Raw genomic sequence first — 20,980 nt, forward strand, 5'->3', positions numbered from 1 at the left:
GAACATAAAGGAAACCCCCCCTCCAATGCTTGCGGGCATTGAAAACAGGGATGAAACAAAACCCATAACCATGAAAAAAGTGCATGATGTCTGGCCCAGATTTTTGTAACTGAAAACAGGCATGAAAATGTCCCTGCCTGTGGGGGAAACACCATGCTAACTATAAACCTGTCAAAACCAACAAAGAGGTAAAAGGATTCGGGTTCAAAGGAACTGCTAGAAGACAAGAAATATCGACATAAAAAAAAAGAAGAAGAAATAAAGAGACAAAGACCCGCCCACAATTGGGCAGTAAAAGAGCACACAGTTGTGGGAGGATGTTCTGGTTGAATATTAGGGTGGAGGAGGAGTATAACAAATCACTTTGGGCTTCCATAGTTATCTTTGAACTGGCAGGCATCCAAGTCCCTAAAGGAGGAGGGCAATCCATCTACTAAGATGGGATTGGTGGTCTCAGTCCCTCGTCACCTACCACCGGCGGCTCTCTGATTCAGCGACTACCTACTCTCTTTCACCATCTTCCTCATTTGAAGAGGTCTCCCCCTCATTCTCTTTTGATTCCCCTCTCTCATCATCAGAGGGTTCATCTATCATGTGGCATTGCGCGACAGCTGCCTTCTTAGGCTCGACAATCAATCTCCTTTATAAGAAGACAAAGCAGGGCACATCCCAATCTCCCCTAGGAGTTTCTATCAAAACCAGAATGACCCATTCAAAAACTCCACTAAAACATAAAAAAAATTCAATGACAAACAAAAAAAAGAAACCCAAAAAGGAGGAAGATAAGGAAATTAAGCATAATAATATAAAATACTTACGGGAAGAATAAAGGATGAAAAGAAAGTTCAAATGCTCTAGTTCTCTCTCTAGATCGTGGGAGAGTGAAGAAGGAAATGTGCAACATGAGAAAAGAAGGGGGTTTGTGATTGTGATAAAGCGCCTGCTTTCTGCCCAAAATTTGCCTCCTATTGGCGGTTACCTAAGAAATAGTTACATGTGGGGGTGGTTACCCCAACTGCCATCCACTTTGCCTTGAGACCCATACCCAAGCACCATATATTGTACTTAGCCCTGTTGATAGAGATGTTTTCCAGAAGACGGGCCCATCCAAGAAAGCGCTTATGTCCCCCTTAGGACATCTGGATGGATGGAGGGTGGCTAACCGAAAGGAATGCTCTATCTGGAAGAAGGTCCATTGGATTCTAGATGGGGAATGGTATGCCATAAAACTTTTACTCTAATAAGGTGCGAGCAGGCTCCCACTTTATTAATCAGTGCCCCGAAAATACCCTTGGCCCAAATTGGAGGCCTAACTCAAGAAAAGCCTGGCAAAGAGGCCCAGAAGATGCTCACAACCTAAGGAGATGTAACCTTTAGCCTTGAAAACCCTTGGGGAGGCATTGGAGGGAGACCATGGTAGAAGCCAATAGTATCCTTGGGGTGAACACTTGGGCACTAGTGTGTCTTCACGGACAACTGGCAGAAGGTCATTCAACCACCTAGAGGAAGATCGGCCACATGACCTATGACAAGTCTCAGGGATTTAGGCGGATCAACTCATGCTTCCTAACTACCTCCTAGAAATCTGGGAGAATATTCTGCAAGGAAACTTAACCAATCACAATTTTTAGCAAAGCTCTATCTTCACATATATCCTCCATCCTTTGTAGGATTCCGTGGAGGTTTATCAAAGCAACAACCATCGACCCGAATCCAAAGGGATCATGCTCTTTCAAGCGACAAGGAGCTATGGCTATAAAAACAGGCCTCTTACTAGAGGGTAATGTTGCATAGCATACATAAGCAGAAAACCCATATCTTCTTGCTACACATTATTGCTATCTTTATATTACATCCTATTCAATTTCTGAGCTATTGTTTTTTTAAATCATTTATTGATTTCGGCGTTGAAGTGATAACATATTTTTTTGCAGGTCCTTATATCAAGGCTTGTGAAATCCGACCTAAACAACTCGATTCCATCATAATTTGGACGAACAACTTTTTGCTCACATCAATACTAATAACCAAAACATGCTCGATATATATGAATAATTTTAAGTTTTATTATACTTTGTGCCAAATTAAATAAGAAAATGGAAAATAAACTAAATAATCAACAAAATTTGACAAAATAAATTAGTACTTAATATGCATGGATACAAATTATTGAGAGAGTTAATTAATAAAAAAATGAATATTTTGTAACAAATAAATATTTTTAAAAATACTTTTGTTAATAAATATATTGTTAACAAAATCACTTAGTTTAGTGCTTCACCCTTAACATACAATATATTTTGTAATGTTAGATGCTGAATTTAATTATATTTAAAAAATAGTACATTATGTGTTGTAGATGATCCATAGTAGGTTATGTGTTGTAATAAATTTTTCTTTATAAGGATAGTATGCAAATATTACCCATTGGCTAGACCAACTTGAAGTGAATTGAAAAAATATGGAATATTTTAAAATTGAAATAAAATATTGGGAATTAAAATAAATTTTACAGATAAGTTTATTAGGAATTGTAAAATAATCCTATAATTTTTTAATATATTACATTTTAATTCTTTCGGTGTCGAATTTTGAAAAAATTATCTGAGTAAATCATGTGTCCCTCCTGACTTTGCATTATTATTCTTTATCCTTTTAGGAATTGCAAGTGAGTCTTATAAATTTTTGTTATTTTTGCAATTATGGTCCATTCTGCGTCGGATTTTATAAAAATTGTCGGAGTAAATCACATGGCATATTTTTTTTTTGGGAAAATTGCATAATACCCCCCTGTGTTATGCTAAAATTACACGAAACTTACCTGTGTTAAATCAATAGCCATACAAGACCCTGTGAATTTTGAAACCCTGCAAAAAAGACCCCCTCCGTCCAAAACTGACGGAAGGTGCTGTACACACGGGGGGAATGAGAGTGGGGGCCTTTTTTGACTGTATTTCAGCCTTTTTGGTAGTGTAAAGATCCAAAATACCCTTCCCCTCCCACTATACACTTAACTTCCTCCCACAAACATACTACACAAAATTCAGATTTGGACAAAATGCATAAAACTCCCATGTGTTTTAAAAAGTATGCAAAAAGCACCCCCCTGTTTTCAGAATAGGCTAAAACCCCCCTCCTGTTTTGTTTTAGTCAGCAAAAAACCCCCATTCTGTTAGAAACTAACGGGAGGTGGAGAAAACGCGCGTCTGCTGCGTTTGGTAGTGTTTTTCTGCGAGTTAGGTTGATATTTAATGACTTTTTGGACCAAAATACCCCTCTATGGGTTTATATAACATGCAAAGGGGTTTTTTGCTTGTTTTGTATCTTCCTTTTGCCATTTCTCCCCCAAAAAAAGGTATGAAACTGTTTTTTTTTTCCTCTTTTATTTCATTTGTCCAGTTTAATTTTGGTAATTTAATTATATTAAATTATTTTTTTATTTTATTTTTGTAGAATGAGCTATTCTAGGAAATCCACTTCAAAAAGAGAAGAAATTATGGATTTGAGATATAAAAATCCAAAGTGCTTTTGTCAAAGAAATGCCGCTATTAGAGTTGTTGGTCCGACAAAAGAAAGTGAAGGAAAATTATTCTGCAATTGTAGAGTTGGACAATGCAATTTTTTTAGTTGGTTGGAGCCAATCAGTGTATCTCGTACAAACTCACAAAGTTTCCAAATGCCAGAAATGGAAGAAGAGGTGGAATCAAATTTAAGAGGTATGGAAGAGAAATTTTCTGAACTGATCTCTATATGCGAAGACCTCACTGGCAAAGTGAAGCAGCTTGATGGCAATCAAAAAACGTTAAAGGCACTAATTGTAGCTATTTTATTTTGCATGATTGTTGTATTATTTAAATGAATTTGTCAATGTAATGTTGTTAAGTGAATTTGTTAGTGTAATGTTAATGAACCTATAATACAAATAAAAAACAGCAAAATGCATCAATGCATCATCATAATTTCCCAACAACAAAAACAACAAAAACAACAAAAACAACCATCATGAATTTCATTTCACTTCAAAATGGACAAAGTGCATTCACTGAAACATGTATACAACTAGATTTTCATCCTGATTTACAACTATACATCCAAAAATTCTAATTTGCAACCATCAGTTTTGCAAAATCCATCACTAAAACATCACAAAATAGACAAAAATTGGACCACAATTGCACCTCATACATTTTCTGTGGGCTTTGATGTTCCATCAGTATTTTCATTATTTTTCTTGGTTTGTCCTGGCCGATATGAGTTGGCCAAACCCTTGATCAGTGAAGAAATAGATGTATTTCTCTCTGCACAACATTTTCTCTTGAATTGGGAGGACTGATCTGGAGCATCTTGTTGTTGTCTCTTAAGCAATTTAGTTGAAGAAGATATTGGCTTTTTGTGCATTCTAAGAGCTTTAGGTTTTTGCTGTAGTTGCATGAAATTATTTTAGTCCAAAGTAATAAAGTTAAAGGGACATATATACAATGAAACATTAAGAAATTTACCTGATAAGCTGTTGAGGATTGTGGATGTTCTTGTTGGACAGGTTGTTGAGTTATTTGCTCTGAATGAACAACCTAAAACATAGTAAATGAGATACTGGTGTGAACAAATAAACCAGTAAATTCTACTTTATTAATACAACAAGTGACATACCTGTTCATGTGATGATTTATGCACATTTAATCCTCTAGTGATAGTCTCACCTGATGCTGTTCTGCTACTCTGTTTAGGAATCTATAAAGTAGATTTTTTATTATAAAAACCTCATAAATTGAAGCATAGTTGATATGCTAAAATTACGTACCTTAAAAGGTTGTCTTGGAGCTGTTTGAGGTGGTGGCTGAAGTGGAATTGGTGGCTGAACTGGAATTTGTGGCTGAACTGGAAGTGGGGGCTGAACTGCAATTTGTGGCTGAACTGGAAGTGGGGGCTGAACTGCAATTTCGGGTATGGAATCTTGAAATGGTTGGGAATAAATTGGAGGTACCTGCAACACAAGACAAAGAGTCAAAAATTGGTGTATGACAGTCAAAAAGCTGATATTAAATTAGTATTACCTCTTCTTGAATTGTCTCATTCTCATCAAAAGGTGGATGGGGTGGGGTACTAGGTCTTCTAGATCCTGATGCACCATGTGACTTGCTGGATCTTTGTCTGCCTTGGTTGGGATTCTGCAAAGACATAATTAAAGTTAGACAAAAATAAGTAAAGATATTAAATAATGTCTGTTAGATAATAAATGAACAAATAATAATTAAAGTAAGGAAAATTACCTGCTTGAATTTGGATTTGGGGTGTGGGGAATTGGTGCAACTTCTTTTATTGTGCCCTTTTCTCATACATATTGCACAAGTGTGGGTAAGACCTCTTTTTGAAGCTGTTTCCCTCACATCATTTGCATCCTTCCTTCTACATTTTTTTGGCCTTCCCATCTTGATTACTACATCAGGCGGATCCACTTTTCCCATCTTTGAATCTTCAAAATCATGCATCCCTGGTACTGGGTGGATCATGTGGCTGTATACCTTTAAATACATTTCCTTCTTGAAGCATTCATCAATGAAATCCTCCACTTTCAGCCTATGATAATCAATTGCAGCAATGGCATGACAGCAAGGATATCCCACAAGCTGAAACATGCCACAACTGCAAAACTTCTCCTTGAGGTAAACTATATGGTTTTGCATAAAATGCATTACCTCGTATTTGTCTTCCCCTGCCCAAGAAGGAAAGCAGTTTCTACTCTCCAGCCTTTGCATTTCAGTTTTCTTCATGATATTAGGACAAACAACCCCCTCGTATTTTTCCATCCCCTCTCTTTTCACTTGAATTCTTCCCATGAACTTCCTCCTTATCCACTCAAACATCTGAATTATTGGTAATTCCCTTGCTTCCAGGATAATATGATTGAAGGATTCGTTCATGTTATTCACAAGCACATCACACTTTGTCTTAGTTGGGAAGAAACATCTTGCCCAATGTACTGGAGGTATTTCAGCCAACCATTCGTGTGGTGTTTGTTCAACATCTTTTTTTGGGTACATTTTTTCAATCTCATCCATTGTCTTCAAGTGTTGGTTAACACTGTAAGTTGATGCAGCTTTCCAAAACATTTTTTTCAGTTGTTGCCCTTTAAATTTTCCTTTAAAATTATTGTACATGTGCCTCAAACAGAATCTGTGTTCAGCCCCAGGTGCCAGTTCAGCAATGGCCTCTAGTAACCCCTTCTGCCTATCTGAAATGAAGGCCCATCCCCTCTCATTTTGTGACCCTATATCTCTAAGCAAAAGGTTCAAAAACCACTCCCAACTATCATATTTCTCAACCTCTACATATGCAACAACAATTAGATAAATATTGTCATTTGGGTCCCTCCCAATAGCAGCCAACAACTGCCCTTTGAATAACCCCTTCAGAAAGCACCCATCCAACCCAATTAATGGTCTACACCCCTCAATAAAACCATCTCTCATGCCTCTCAGGCAAAAATATATTCTCTGTAACACAGGTGGATTCACTTCTTTGTTCAACTTCATTATTAAAGAGCTCCCAGGATTATGTTTAACTACTGTATGACAGTAGTCATAAAGTCTTGCATACTGCTCTTTCACATCACCTGTTACCAATTTGAGAGCATGTTTTTTGGCTCTGTAAACTTTATGAGTTGAAACGTCAATCTGCAATTCTCTTCTGACTTTGTTCTTCAATGATTGAAGAGACTCATTTGGATTGTCTTTTACAAACTTTTCAATTACTTTACCAATGTACTTGTAATTAGCTTGCTTATTTTCAACCTTACGTGCACAGGTATGTTCTCCCTTAATAGACTTTATTTGAAATGTTGTGGATTTCATGATTGAAGATGCCCTCAACTTCCAATTACACCCATTTTTACAAATTGCAACTATCAAGTGTTTTTCATTCTTCACCAACTTCAAATCCCATCCCCTCCTCACAGCCCAATCCCTCAGCACATCCCTAAATTTGGCTCTTGTCTCAAACTTCATACCTACTGTCAAATCTACTTCAGCCATATTCATCATCTCATCCCACATTGGACACCCATCTCCCTCATTACTAAAATCTTCATCCTCACAATCAGTAAACCACTGTCCATCTCCCCTACTAGTCCCTTCACCCCTCTCATTTTGTTGCTCTTGCTGTTTTTTTTTCTTTCTTTCTCTCATTAAAGACCTTAGAGTCTTTAGCATTGTTCTTGTGTAGTTTTCAGGCCTACTAGTGAAAATATCATCATCCCAAGGACCCTCTAAATCCTCTAACATCCATGAAGGGCAATCAGAAACTAATGATGAATCAGAATCTAACTCATCATTTCCTACCTCTTCCTCAACCCCTACTTCCTCACCCTCTACACCCTCATTGTTACCATCAGCCCCATCCTCAACCTCTTCACCCTCATTATCACCCTCAACCCCTTCCTCAACCCCTACTTCTTCACCCTCTACTCTCTCATTTTCACCCTCAGCCCCTTCCTCCACTCCTACACCCTCATTTTCACCCTCAGCCCCTTCCTCAACCCCTACTTCTTCACCCTCTACTCTCTCATTGTTACCCTCAACCCCTTCCTCAACCCCTACACCTTCATCATCATCCTCAGCCCCTTTCTCAACCCCTACTCCCTCAAAAACAAATCCTGCACTCTCATTTTCAGCCTCAATCCCTTCCTCATTCCCTGTTTGTTCAACATTATATTGTAACAGTGGCATAGAATTTTCACAATGAAGGACATTACCACTAACATCTATAGACAACAAAGGGCCTGCTTTTTCTTCAATGTAAATTGATATAATATTACAACCTTTATAGTCTCTTAATAACTCTCTAATACCCTCATCCCCTTCTAACTTCTTTATAGACATTTGTAATGTTTGTTGAGGAAGTGAATAATAAATTACTACGTTACTACCCTTGCCCCCAGCTTTAGTGTACATTGTTATTAGGTTATCATAGAATAATCTTTCTTTATCAACCCCTGGAAAAAAGACAGTATACCTCCCGACATATCTAATGATTGGTACCCATTCTATGACCCCACCTAACCACACAAAAAAGTCTGCATAGTCTCCCAAAACCATATTCTGCAAATTAATTAAGAAATTAACTTAGTCATAACACATAAAATTAACAATGAAGTATTACAGAAACTGCAAAATTTCTATGATTAACCAATAATACACAGTAATGGGGGTGGGGGTTAAAAACAGTAAAAACAGTAAAACACAAACATGTTCTCATTTTCTTGCAAGTATGCAAATTCTATTTGGAGAAGATTAGAGAAAATGTTAAATAATCCAAAGGTTCATAAACAATTCGGCTGGAGGAATTTTATATTCCAAATAGCATACAGAAAGAGGACATGCTGCTCTACAAATGTCATGCACACCAATCTATACATTTGCTCCCTCATTGGATCATTAAAAAGATTGTTCTTTTTATGAGATAAATTCAAAAACAATGGTTGTACTTTCAAAAACATGGTTGTACTTTATAATTTCTTAAACCAGCGATGAAATATATTCTTCTTCAAAGCAACATCTATGATGAACTGCAGAAACCAAAAAAGTCTGAAGAAAGAATGCACCTTCAAACAACTATTTGAAGAACGACTTCTATTTCTACCAAATACGAAGTAACAGCGCGAGACACTTTCTACAGACAGGGAAATGAAATTGCGACAAACCCAGATTAAAAAAAATCATAAACAGCTAAAAAGATGAACCGAGCGCAAGAATTTTTCTATATATACAAGTGTAAAAATTTCATCATCATCATCTCTGCAAGAATTACAAAAATTTCTCAAAAAACATAAAAAAAATTTAAACTTACCAGTTCTTCTTCAACCACGAACGACCTCTCCTCTCCTCGACCACAAACCCTAAATCTAACCTACGAAATCTAAAATCAGTGTTTTTCGTTCTATTTAGGGTAAACAAACACAAATTTTTGGATCAAATTCCCTCGTTTTCTCCCTCACAATCGCAGACCCACGAAACCCTAATTTTTTTACTTTGGTAGTTCTTTGGTCTCGCTGTAACTCTTTTCTCTCTCTTCGAATTCACTCTTTGACTGTAGTCAAAGAGCAGTAAAGATAGCAGGGCTATAACAATCAAGTTAGGAAGAAAAATAACGCCGTTAGTACTCGTTTTAAAAAAGGGCACGTGAGCTGACTAAAATAAAACAGGAGGGGGGTTTTAGCCTATTTTGAAAACAGGGGGGGTGCTTTTTGCATACTTTTTAAAACACAGGGGAGTTTTATGCATTTTGTCCTTCAGATTTTGGGCTGCTGCAATTACATGACAACATGGATATCCCACCAATTGAAACATACCACAGCTGCAATGTTTGTCATTCAAGTACACTATATGATTCTTCATAAAGTGCATGACTTCATACTTATCTTGACCAGCCTAAGTGGGGAAACAATGTGTGCTTTCAAGCCTTTGCCTCTCAATTTTTCTACGGATGTTTGGACACACATCACCATCATATTTTTCCATGCCTGTTCTCTTAATTTGAAGTCTAGCCATACATTTTCTTCTTATAGTTTCAAACATATCAATTATTGGCTGTTCTCTTGCCTCAAGAATGTAGCTGTTGAAAGACTCAGACAAGTTGTTCACTACTATGTCACACTTAGTTCTTGATGGAAAGAAACATCTTGCCCAATGTTGAGTAGGCACCTCAGACAACCACTCATAAGCAGTCTGAAGTGATCCTACATTTGGAGACACTCTTTCAATTTCTGACATTATTCTAAAATGTTGCTTCACATTATAAGTTGAGGCTGCTTTCCAGAAAATTTTTTTCAACTGTTGACCCTAAAATTTTGCTTTGAAATTATTGTACATGTGCCTTAAGCAAAATCTGTACTCTGCATTTGGTGCCAGAGAACTGACTGCCTCAAGTACTCCCTTTTGTCTGTCATAAATGAAAGCCCATCCTTTCTCATCAAGTGATCCTATATCCCTTAACAAAAAATTCAAAAACCATTCCCAAGAATCATACTTTTCTATTTCAACATAAGCCATAACAATTGGGTAAATATTATCATTTCCATCTCTGCCTACTGCTGTCAACAATTGCCCCCTGTAAATACTCTTTAAGAAACACCCATCAAGGCCAATGATTGGCCTACATTCATCTAAAAACCCCTCTTTAAGACCAGACAGACAGAAGTACATCCTTTGGAGTACAGGTGGACATAATTGTCTATCCACCTTCAATACCAAAGAACTTCCAGGATTGTACTTATCTACAGTGGCACAATAATCATACAACCTTTCAAATTGCAGCTTTATGTTACCTTTGATCAATTGGAGTGCATATCTTTTAGCTCTGTACACTTTGTGCAAACTGCAATCAATTTGAACATCTCTCCTTATTTTGTTTTTTAATGAGATTAAGCCTTCATTAGGATTGTCACGAATGATATTCTCAATCCTCTTACCCAAGTACTTGTAATTTGCCTGTTTGTTTTCAGTCAAGTGTGCACAAGTGTGTTTGCCTTTGATTGTTTTGATCTGAAATGTGGTTGTTTTCATCACTTCAGATGCATGGATCCTCCAATCACATCCCGCTTGCAAGTGGTTGTTATCTTTTTTGTTTCATTATGTTGGAATATTAAGTCCCAACCCCTTCTAACGGCCCAATCCCTCAACACCTCCTTGTACTTTTCTTTAGTTGGAAACTTCATTCCAACTATTAAATCCTCATTCCCCAAGTCTGTCCTCTCATTCCACACTAGGTAACTAGGTCCCTCGTCATCTGAACCCCGAAGTGAAACTAACTCATCCTCTTCCGATGCATCAGTAAACCAACCATCTGCCCCCATATTCCTCTCATCCTCCTGCCTCTGTTGCTCTGTTGCCCTTTTCCTTTTTTTTTGTTCTCTCACAAATGCTCTTATTATTCTAAATATTTTTCTTGCATGGCCAGGTGGTCTATTTTCAAATATATCATCATCTAGAGGACCCTCTAGATCTTCCAACATCCAAGAAAGACATTCAGATGCCGTTGAATCCCCATAATTGGAACCATTCCCATCCCCCTCTTCAACTCCCTGCTCCCCCTCACCCCCTTATCTAAAGTGTGTCCAGGTAGGCAATAATAAACAATCACATTTAGCCCCTTACCCCCTGCTTTAGCATACTTTTCTATTAAGTTCCCATAATATAATCTCTCCTTATCCACATTTGGAAACCATACTCTACAACCACCTACATGTTTAATTATAGGCACCCATTCAATTACACCACCAAGCCATATATCAAAATCAGCATAATCAGCCAACACCATTCTGCAATTAAATATACAAATAAAAAATTCAGCAACCAACATATACAATTGGGGACACAACCCCTTTGCAAATAACTGTTAATTAAATAAGCAAGTGGGGACACAACCCTTTGCAGATAACCCTTTGCATAATTAAATGAACAAATATAAAATACAACTTTTGAAGCAAATGGGGTTACGGTGTGGGGAACAACAGTGGAAGAATTCACTGTTCGAAGCATTCGGTGCAAATTTACAATAAATATTCGATCAAAAAGGTAGGAAAATATACCTTTTTCGCACTATTATGCCTCTAAACGTGTTATCTCAACAGCTTGATTTTGACCAAGAATTACTCTTGAGCATCCAAGGGTACTGGAGCATGCAAAGAGTACAGTCTTCATTAGATGCTCTTACAATCATTCCAAGCAAATTAGTTAGAAATTATACCAATTTGCATATACAACATGGGCACTCCAAATTACAGCTTGTATGTTAATGAATTTCAAGAGCAACAAAATTAGAAGCCATTGAACCCTCCAACTTGCCCCTATTTCAACAAGGAAATCCTGCGAATTTCAAATAGTAAAACTGACCCTACACATACATTTACCCATGTAGAATTCTCTGATTATTTTTTACTGTTCCTAATAGAACTTTATGATTTTTTGTTATAGTTCCCATTATCTTAATCTTGTTTATTTAGTTCCTTTTAATACTTGGACCAGTTTTGAGCAAACATCAGGTGTTCAAATTGTCCTATTCCTTTGACTTTTTTTGGGATTAACAATTTAATATTTTTTGATGTGCCAGGTGGAATCTTAGGAAAAGCAATATTCCACAGTGATTAATAGTAAATTGTTTTGTATACAAAGATTAACTTGAGTTGTTGGGTACATTTAATTGTTCGCTTGACAGAGATTCTATGGGTGATATGATTCTGTACTTCAGGGTTCAATTAACTGTATTTCTTCTAAGTAAAAGTATTTATTTATAGTTTTATGCAAGTAGAATTTCTTATGTAATGGTCTTTGAGAGTAAAGCTAATTTAAAGGTTAGACTGAACAGAGATTCTCTTCTGAAGCAACTTTTTATCAATATTAAAGTTCTTATGTTAACAAATTAGGGAAGCAAAGAAACTGGTGACTAGAGAATCTCTTCAGATCATTGTCTTGTCTAACTGGCTAAAATTATTCCAGAAATTTGAATTCACAAACCCTAAACTTTACTTCGTCTTCCCAATCAATAGCTTCACAAAACTCGATCTTAAGGCTAAAACAACTAAACTTGTACAAATAATGGAGAATTTTGAAAGATTTAACCAAAATTGCAAGCTCTAACCTGTATGGCGTCGTCTTCCCCTCTTCTCCCAACTTCTTTGCGGTGCTTGAAGAAAGAAAACGAAGCATTCACCATTTTTTTTTTTACTGCGGTAATAAATAATAAGGGCATAATGGGGACTTAAGCAAAAAATTAAATCCGTTAGATGGCAGAGATGGAATTGGGCAAGTGAGAAATATTTATAATTATAGGGTTTTTTTTTGCAAAAAAAAAATAACACGGGGGGTTTTTTGCCAAGTTTTCATAGCACAAGGGAGTTTTATGCAATTTTCCCCTTTTTTTTTTAAATTTTTCGTCCATGTTGGTAAAAGTGAACTAATTAGAATAAAAACTCCAATTTAAATGAACCACGTGAGGCGCACATAATTTATTTCGACGACTTTTACAAATATCGAAGGGTACAAAATGACAAAAGAATTACAGGATTCTTTTATAATTTTAAAAAGATAAATAATAAAAATTTAAAAGTATTAAAATTATATGACCAAAAATATATTTAAACCCTGACAATATTTATGGAGGATAAAATTTGGGAATCGAAACCAAATTTGTCAACTCACAGCTAAATATGCGATGTTGGGGACCAAATATATGATGTTCTAAGTTAAATATATTAAAATTTAGATCAAATATGTGAAGAGTATATAAATTAGAGGATCAAAATTACTATTTCGTCGTAATTTCGAGTCTGAAAATGTAACTTTGCCATAAATAAATTAAGAGGAAAAAAGAAACTAAACAGCCTGCGAAACCGATTGCCCATCTCCACTCCCCTCACAGCCTACATTTCGTAGAGTAGTAAAAGAAACTAAAATCCAATGGCGTCGTCGCTGAAGTACGTGCGCGTGCCGCCGAACTCGGCTAGTCTGGCGGAGGCGCGTCAGCGCGTGTTCGAGTTTTTCAAGACTGCGTGCAGATCCATCCCATCCATCATGGAAATCTACACCCTGCACGACGTCGTTGCCCCCTCCCACCTCCGCTCCACCATCGCCTCCGAGATCCGGAAGAACGCTCATGTTACTAACACTAAGGTTATGTTACAACTTGTTTTATTTTATTTTCTGTTGCACCTTTTGAGTTCTTTATTTGAGTTTTATTTAGATGACGCGTTATAATTATCAATAATCCGGTTGATAGGTTTGAAGTGTAATCAGGAATACTTCTAATTCAGATCCGGTTCGATTTTTTTGTTTTTCATTAGTCCAATCCACTCCAAAAGCTCAGTTCTGTGGAAGGGATAACTATCTGATACCAAACCTTGGATGAATGCAACAACAAGTGCTCCCAAATTGTTTGTAATCAGCTTATAATTGGTTAAATTGTTGAGCTTAAGAAATTTCAACCAATTGCTGCTAACCTTTTGTTTTCTTGGTGTTGTTAAGAAATTTATATGTATGTATGTGCGTGTGTGTGTGTGTATTTATATATACACGTATGGTTGAGTTTGTTCATAAAATAACATTGGAATCACCGGACTAGTTCAGCGTTGCAATGATGACAGGCAGAAATTGGAAAGTAGTCTGATGTTTTGTTTCTTCTTGTTTTGCTGAATAGTGGGAAAGGGAATTTCTAGCAGTTGGAGAAGCCTAGAGCTGACATGGATTTTGTTCTCTGTAATGTGTCATGTTTTTGGAGAACTTAGACTGTTGGATGGCTACACTCTGCTGAAAAACGACCTGGAAAAAAGTAAGCTTGTAGAGATCAGAGAATTTATGAACTATCAGACTTTGATTTCTAGGTCCGAGGAGAATAGGGTTTACCCACTGTAATATATAAATGAGATATTACAAGTTACATTTCAGCAATTTGTTCATAAGTGAACAAGGGAGTGCCTAATAGTTGCCCAAGTTTAGTAGTGGATAGTATACATAAACATCCATGATGCGAAGATAGGCTAGAAAGCAAAGAGTTCAGAGATTTATCTACATAAAGCTTCAGTTTTTCTAATTACAATCATTTCTGGATTTTGTATGGTTTGCAAAACCAAATTTTGATATCTATCTCTGGAAGTACATATATATCTGTATGTATCTATATTTTGAAATATAGTTTTGTTTGAACATAGGGTACCGCTGCAGGTCTCTAATATATTGGTTCCTCAAGTCTTCCAATTGTACTTGAGCAGAAAAGTTTAATCATTTGTGATCCAATTCCATTTCATGTGTTAGGTTAGCATCATGCTTTCTTGTATATATTTATTTCGAACAGGGATGCTAGTATGTTGCTGCCATATAAAATGTGATTTGTATATGGTCTAATCAAATTCATGGTAGTAACTCAGAGATGAAGCTTAGGGAGGTAGGTAGGTGGATTGGAGAGAGTGGCATGAGAAAGAAGACCTTGACCCAAAGGACTTGTCCTAAGACTCACGATTATACTGTCACATTTAGCTCTCAACTATATTTTCTAGTGGAGATTGTCTTTGAAAAATATTTAGTATCTCAAATGCAATACTGGGTATAGCTATTGTTTGAGAAGCTCACTTCTCATTAATGTAAAAGTATAATGGATTATGGCAAAAGTTAGTATACAAAAATATAGGATCAAGAGGATAAAGGAGCTGTGCTTTGAAGTCTAATTAGTAACAGAATAGTAGTTTGTATCTTAGTTACAATTGTAAGTTATGTAGCTTATGTAACCATGGTAGCCCTTGCTTACTGCTCCTCCCTCGCTCCCTCGCTCTCTCTATGTGTGTATATATATGTGCGTATACATATAAACACATATATAAGGTTGATTACATGTACATTCACTCCAAGAAGACTAAATTGTACCGCTCTTGTTGAATTTGGAAATTACATCTAGACCTCCTCTAAGAATGTTTCATTTGTAAATCTAAAATAGAAGTTACACGATTGCCGTTTAATCTTGATATAAAAAATTCAAAGAAATAATCAAATAACAATTCTATTAGATGACCATTCTATCTCTGGAAGTGTTGATAGTGCTTGTTTCCTGAGAATTGTGAAGTTGTTTAATTGAAGGGATGTCTTTGTAGTTGAAAATAGAATAAAAACAACTGTTTCCCCCCCTGCTGTTTGGGACAATGTGTGGAGGATTTGGTCTGGAGAATTTCTATACGTTTAAGACGAGTAGAAAAACCACATCTTCTAGACTCTTTCTTTCTTTATTTTCATGTTGTCATGTATGCACACAAATTAACTTTTACATTCTTGTTAGTGACTGTTCAATCTATTATGGTGAGATTTGTTTGTGCAATGGTAAGGGGTAACTTTGTAAGTTTCTGTAATTGTAATTGCCCCTACTAATTGGGATGTGCTTGTGATGTTTCAAATAGTGATGGATGTATGTATAAGATTTATGATTTTGGAAATGCGTCTTTGTAAGGTGATAATGATACTAGCTTTTTTGACATAAAGATTAAATTGGGCAATCATGAATTCTTTCTACTATGATCATTACATTTAATACATTTATAGTAACAATACAAGTTGGCATAACATAAAAGTCACTAGTATAATTAGATTTAGTCCCACTGACTTGTGCACTAGGAAAATTGTTTGAGCATGATCACTTGCTCCCCCCTTTTAGGCACTGCTTATATTTTCTTGTTCATGTTGTCATCTAGATTATTAACATCTTTACTTTTTTCATTATTGTATGGCATACACACATGGGTGAAACCATGCTTAGAGCAACCATAGTTAGCCTTTTGGGATTACCTGCTATCTTGGAAATAATCACATTCGTGCATTTGCGGACTCGTTTTTTTCTATTTATCAATCCGCAAGACACTGGAACAAAATACATTTGTGTGATAGATGTAAACATGGTTGCAGAAAGACCTCACTTCATTTATATAGAAACACAAACCACCAACAAGAAATGATTAATTTTCCCATCCCCAATAGCTACTTCTAATTCAAAGGCATAAGAATCTTCGCTCTCTGTCTGGTTTACTTCAACAAAAAAACTTCCATGGCCAAAAATACAATAAAGTATTTCCCTTCTTACTCATCATGTCTCCTAAATTTTACTAAAAAGCTTCAGTAATTAATCTACAGACATACACATTCCAATTATGATATATTGTCATATATATCTTTAAGCAAATAAAAATCATCAACATTTATATGTTTATATATCAATATATTGTTATAATAACAGTGTATGATAATATAAAAGTTTGATGGGGTAGAAGTAGCCATATAAAAACTGAACAGACATCAACAGTATAAAGTCTCTTTAGACAATTCATATTCCAAACATTATACCAGACCTCCAAACAAAAACCAAACAGAGCCTCAAGATTTTCAAATCAAGTTCAGAAGAACGTTTTCTAATATCAGTTCTCCTTGCAAGTTTATTTACTCTCTATAACATTGTGTAGAAGAAGTGGCGAAATTGGTAGGGAAAATAGCTTTACTGAGAGGATACTTAAAAGTAGGTGCCTTAGTATTGCTAAATACCAAGGAAAAAGCATTAGAGAAACTACTCGTAAAATTTTATTTCTAGGAACAGATATGCCTTGAAGTGAATCAGGACCAAGAAGTACCTATAACTGGCTGGGATGTGAGATTCTATGTACTGGCAGGTAGGGCATTTCCTTTGGTGCTGCTTCTGACCTATTTTCTTGGAAGTGGCACTGGGCATCAGGAAAAACTGGCTTGAAGCTACTCAACTGCTGCTAATCAGATTTTATACTCTAAGCTTACATGTTAAATCTCAAACTATGCTAAAAGTGGTGATTTTAAGAAGTTGATCAGTGCGGATAACCTTTTACATGGTGAAGGGGTTTATTTATCCTAAAGTTTATAAGCGTATAGTTTTATTCTTAATCATACAAAAATATTCTCTAACAATTTTAAACTTATGGTTGCGTGATGTCATGTAAAAATGACTACCTAAAGTTCACCAGATAATTGATTAGATGACAAGTTGCGTTACTAAAACCTGCTCTATGCGACGTTGCAATTCTTATATTAGTACTATTGTGCCAAGGTTGCAATCTATCAGCTACCACATAATACAACATTAAATGCCAGTTAGCTGCCTAGTGTCTATACAAAAGCTGTTGTAGAAAGCCGGACCAGCAATCGATACGTTTTGGCATCCTTAGTCATATTTTGCTTTTATGGATGCCTTGACGCGTAGGACCTATCTGAACATATGGGTGAAAGAATCTGAAGTTTCCTTCTCTTTTGTATATTTTCTGGTATAACATGGTTTTGTTTAACTAGGATAAAAGAGTTGACATCTTCTGTCTTCAGAGTTGTTCACATATATCCCTATTGTCCTATGTGGTTTGTTCAAAGGTCAAATGCCCCATCCCCATGCTAAATTAATGAATTTTAGAACTTGAACATCATTTTTGTTGCAAATAATTCAGTTTTTTTGTGATCTTATGATACAAAGGAAGATGCTTTATGTTGTGATTTTTGGAACTAAGGTAGCAATTTATGAAAGAACTCTGATGTTACATTTCGATAGAACGTTGGGAGCTAAGATTTTCAAATTCATTATAACATATCCAAAGAACTTATTTAAATAATTTCAAGTTACAATGGATCAAATTCTTTGTACCTACTTTAAGCTATGTATTTCCATTGTCATGGTGGACTTCACTCTACCTAATATTGGACAGCGAATAAGCCTTTGGCTCGAAATTGCTGTTCTTTTTGTTTGAGTGTCAAAATTTGAAGCAGATATTGCAATTTTTTTTCCTAAACAAAAAGTGGGCAGGTCTTTCTCTAAACTGTTGCCAACACTCTGTTAATGATTGTGCAGGTTATTGATATGCTGCTCTTCAAGGCAACAGAGGAACTGAGTAACATCGTGGAGCATGCAAAGCAGCGACACCACATTATTGGTCAGTATGTTCTAGGTCGTCAAGGCTTAGATGTAGGAACCAAGGATCAGGGTGTGTCCGATTTCCTGAAAAATTTCTACAAGAGCAACTACTTCTGATTCCGTTTCCCTGTTGATATGCCTGCTCCTGCTGCTGCTAGTAGAACTGGTAATAAAGAACTTAGTTTATTGAACAACTATTTTCTGCTCGAATTTCACTAAGCTGTGATTTTATCTATTTTACTACAATGCATGTTATGAAAGAGCGCTGAGTTTACTCAAGAAACGGGGAATTGATTTCTTTTGCTTTCATTTGGTAGAATTGATTTCATTTCAAATTCATTCCAGTTTGTGGCCGTTAGGGATCTGAATTAGAATGTGAAACTAATTACTAAGTATATCTATATATAAGTTCATTTGGATTTAATCTTGTAAAATTTTAGGTTTTATTGGGATATCTATACGAATATATCATAAACGTAGAAAATGTTGATGAAAATATCGGGTTTATTGCAGACGCACATATATATATATATATATATATATATAGATAAGGAAACATGCAAGCAACCCCTTTATTATATCGCAAATGAGCACGTTACCATCTTATGAAAAAAACAGATAACGATCTACCTTCCTATATTTTTTAAATACAATAATTTACCTCCCTATGTTTTTTAAAATGAAACAATTTACCTCCCTGTATAAGGAGGTAAATTGCTTCATTTTAAAACGTATAGGGGGGTAAATTGCTATATTTTTTTTCATAGGGGTGTAATGTGTTCATTTTTAATAGCACAGGGGATAAATTACTATTCACCCTATATATATGTGTGTGTGTGTGTTTGTTACACATGCATTTCATCCGGATTCGGATTTGGATTTTGGGAGTTCTTCATAGGTTAATTATTTTTTTATTAATAAAAAATAAATAAATTATATTAATGTATTTTATTTTAATATATTAATATTAATATTATGAGTCAAGGTTTCAAACTGCGACTCGAATAAAAAAAAAATTTTTAAATAAATTTTAACCAAGTCGTGGCTTCAAACCGCGACTTGGTTGAATTGCAATACATAAATTATATTATTTTTTATAAATTAATTATATTTAATTAAGTTTTAAAATTATATTAATTTTAAAAATACAATAAAGCATAAAAATATAATAGTATATTTTTCTATACAATTCTAAAAAAATACAATGAACCATACTGATAAGTTCGTGTCAATGTTGAAACCCTTCGGCTGAAACCCGATGCCAGATTTAGAATTTTAGAAAAAAATGCAAGTGATTCTTGTGATACTATAAATGTATAAATTATTATCTTATATAAAAAATTATCAATTTACTTTCATTTATTTTTTCCAAATATAATAATAAATGAAGCAATTTATTTTATATTTAAAAAACAAATTATTTTATTTTAAAAAATTACAAAGAGATAAATTGCTATTTTAAATATAAAGTTCATTTTATTTTTTTAGAATTGTACAACAAAATATACACTATTACATTTGTATGTTTCATTATATTTTTAAAAATTAATATAATTCTAAAAATTAATTAAATATAATTAATTTATAAAAAAATAATATAACCCTATTTATTCAACTTCTTGTATTTAATTGCACCTAAACCGTGAAAAACTGGTAAATTTGGAATTTTGGATGTAAATTGTAAATTGTAAATTGTAGATTGTTGGATAAGTTTCTAAACTATGGAACTCCTGCCATTTTAAAAGAAGATAATAAAACAAGACTGGCGGTGTATTTAACTGGCCGGCCTCGACTTTTGTGCCCCTCTTTAAGTTAGGGATCTTTCCAAGGAATCATTGATTAATTTAATTAGATTATTTTTTCTCTTATTATTATAAAACAAATTGAATGGTTTCAACTTCAACGACTTTAGTACACAATTTAAAGATCATAAAATGTTTACAAAGATATTTAAAGATTATTCACTAAGAACATATTTACTTAAATGTGATTAATCAAAATTGAAATAGAATTATAAGTGTGATGCAATTATTTAACAAAATTATTATTATTATTATTTTCTTACTTCAATTGCAGAAGGAGTGATTGGGTGAAACCCACCTTTTTAAGTGGCATTTCTAGTCATAATAATAGTGTGAACAGCAGTCGACCTTTGTTATAATAATGCTTTCAACTTAATAAAATGAACATTGGACTATGTTATATTATTAAGTCTACGACATATTAGTCTAATAAAATAAACATGTCCTAAGACAATTATCAAATAATAGAGAAACTTAAATTCACAATTATTTAATTGAAATTGATTGTTACTTAATTACATATTAATTCATGCATAGTCAAATCTGGTCATTTTCAATGTCAGTAATCGTTCACTTTCCTGCAATATAAAAACCTTAGATTTATCTTTCTCATTAATTTATCCAATATGCCATTTGCCATAATCATTAATTGTACTCAATTAATCATATATAATATTTATATCTAATAAAGACAATTAATCATACCGTCGTTAACAATGTCAGATAAAATATAT

The 20,980-nt window shown here is 34.8% G+C and overlaps 2 protein-coding genes, 1 long non-coding RNA gene and 1 pseudogene across 3 annotated transcripts; 2 read left to right on the forward strand and 2 right to left on the reverse strand.

The window, feature by feature from the left end:
* Nucleotides 1–3,985: 3,985 nt before the first annotated feature.
* LOC148786687 (uncharacterized) lies at nt 3,986–7,574 on the reverse strand (the record flags this gene model as incomplete). The annotated part of the gene is made up of 5 exons (XM_088886232.1): nt 3,986–4,419; nt 4,500–4,571; nt 4,651–4,731; nt 4,802–5,168; nt 5,271–7,574. Coding segments are annotated over 2 exons (2,433 nt in total), but the record flags the coding sequence as incomplete, so codon positions are not given.
* A 1,635-nt stretch (nt 7,575–9,209) lies between these two features.
* LOC148786688 (uncharacterized) lies at nt 9,210–10,559 on the reverse strand (annotated as a pseudogene).
* A 2,776-nt stretch (nt 10,560–13,335) lies between these two features.
* LOC105172193 (LYR family of Fe/S cluster biogenesis protein) lies at nt 13,336–18,753 on the forward strand. Its single transcript, XM_011093556.3, has 2 exons — nt 13,336–13,664; nt 18,382–18,753. Exons 1-2 carry the CDS (start codon nt 13,452–13,454, stop codon nt 18,559–18,561), a joined length of 393 nt encoding a protein of 130 aa, XP_011091858.1. The 5' UTR covers nt 13,336–13,451; the 3' UTR covers nt 18,562–18,753.
* Nucleotides 13,676–14,669, forward strand: LOC148786689 (uncharacterized). The gene is made up of 2 exons (XR_016067988.1): nt 13,676–13,924; nt 14,188–14,669. It is a non-coding gene; the product is annotated as an uncharacterized LOC148786689 (long non-coding RNA).
* Nucleotides 18,754–20,980: the final 2,227 nt, after the last annotated feature.

The sequence above is a fragment of the Sesamum indicum genome, linkage group LG10, assembly GCF_026168435.1.
Source record: "Sesamum indicum cultivar Baizhima isolate 11 linkage group LG10, ASM2616843v1, whole genome shotgun sequence".
Lineage (NCBI taxonomy): Eukaryota > Viridiplantae > Streptophyta > Magnoliopsida > Lamiales > Pedaliaceae > Sesamum > Sesamum indicum.

Coding starts and splice junctions, on each gene's coding strand:
- LOC105172193 (XM_011093556.3), top strand. CDS start 13,452: ATGGCGTCGTCGCTGAAGTACGTGCGCGTGCCGCCGAACTCGGCTAGT. Junction 13,665..18,381: donor CTCATGTTACTAACACTAAG/GTTATGTTACAA, acceptor ATGATTGTGCAG/GTTATTGATATGCTGCTCTT.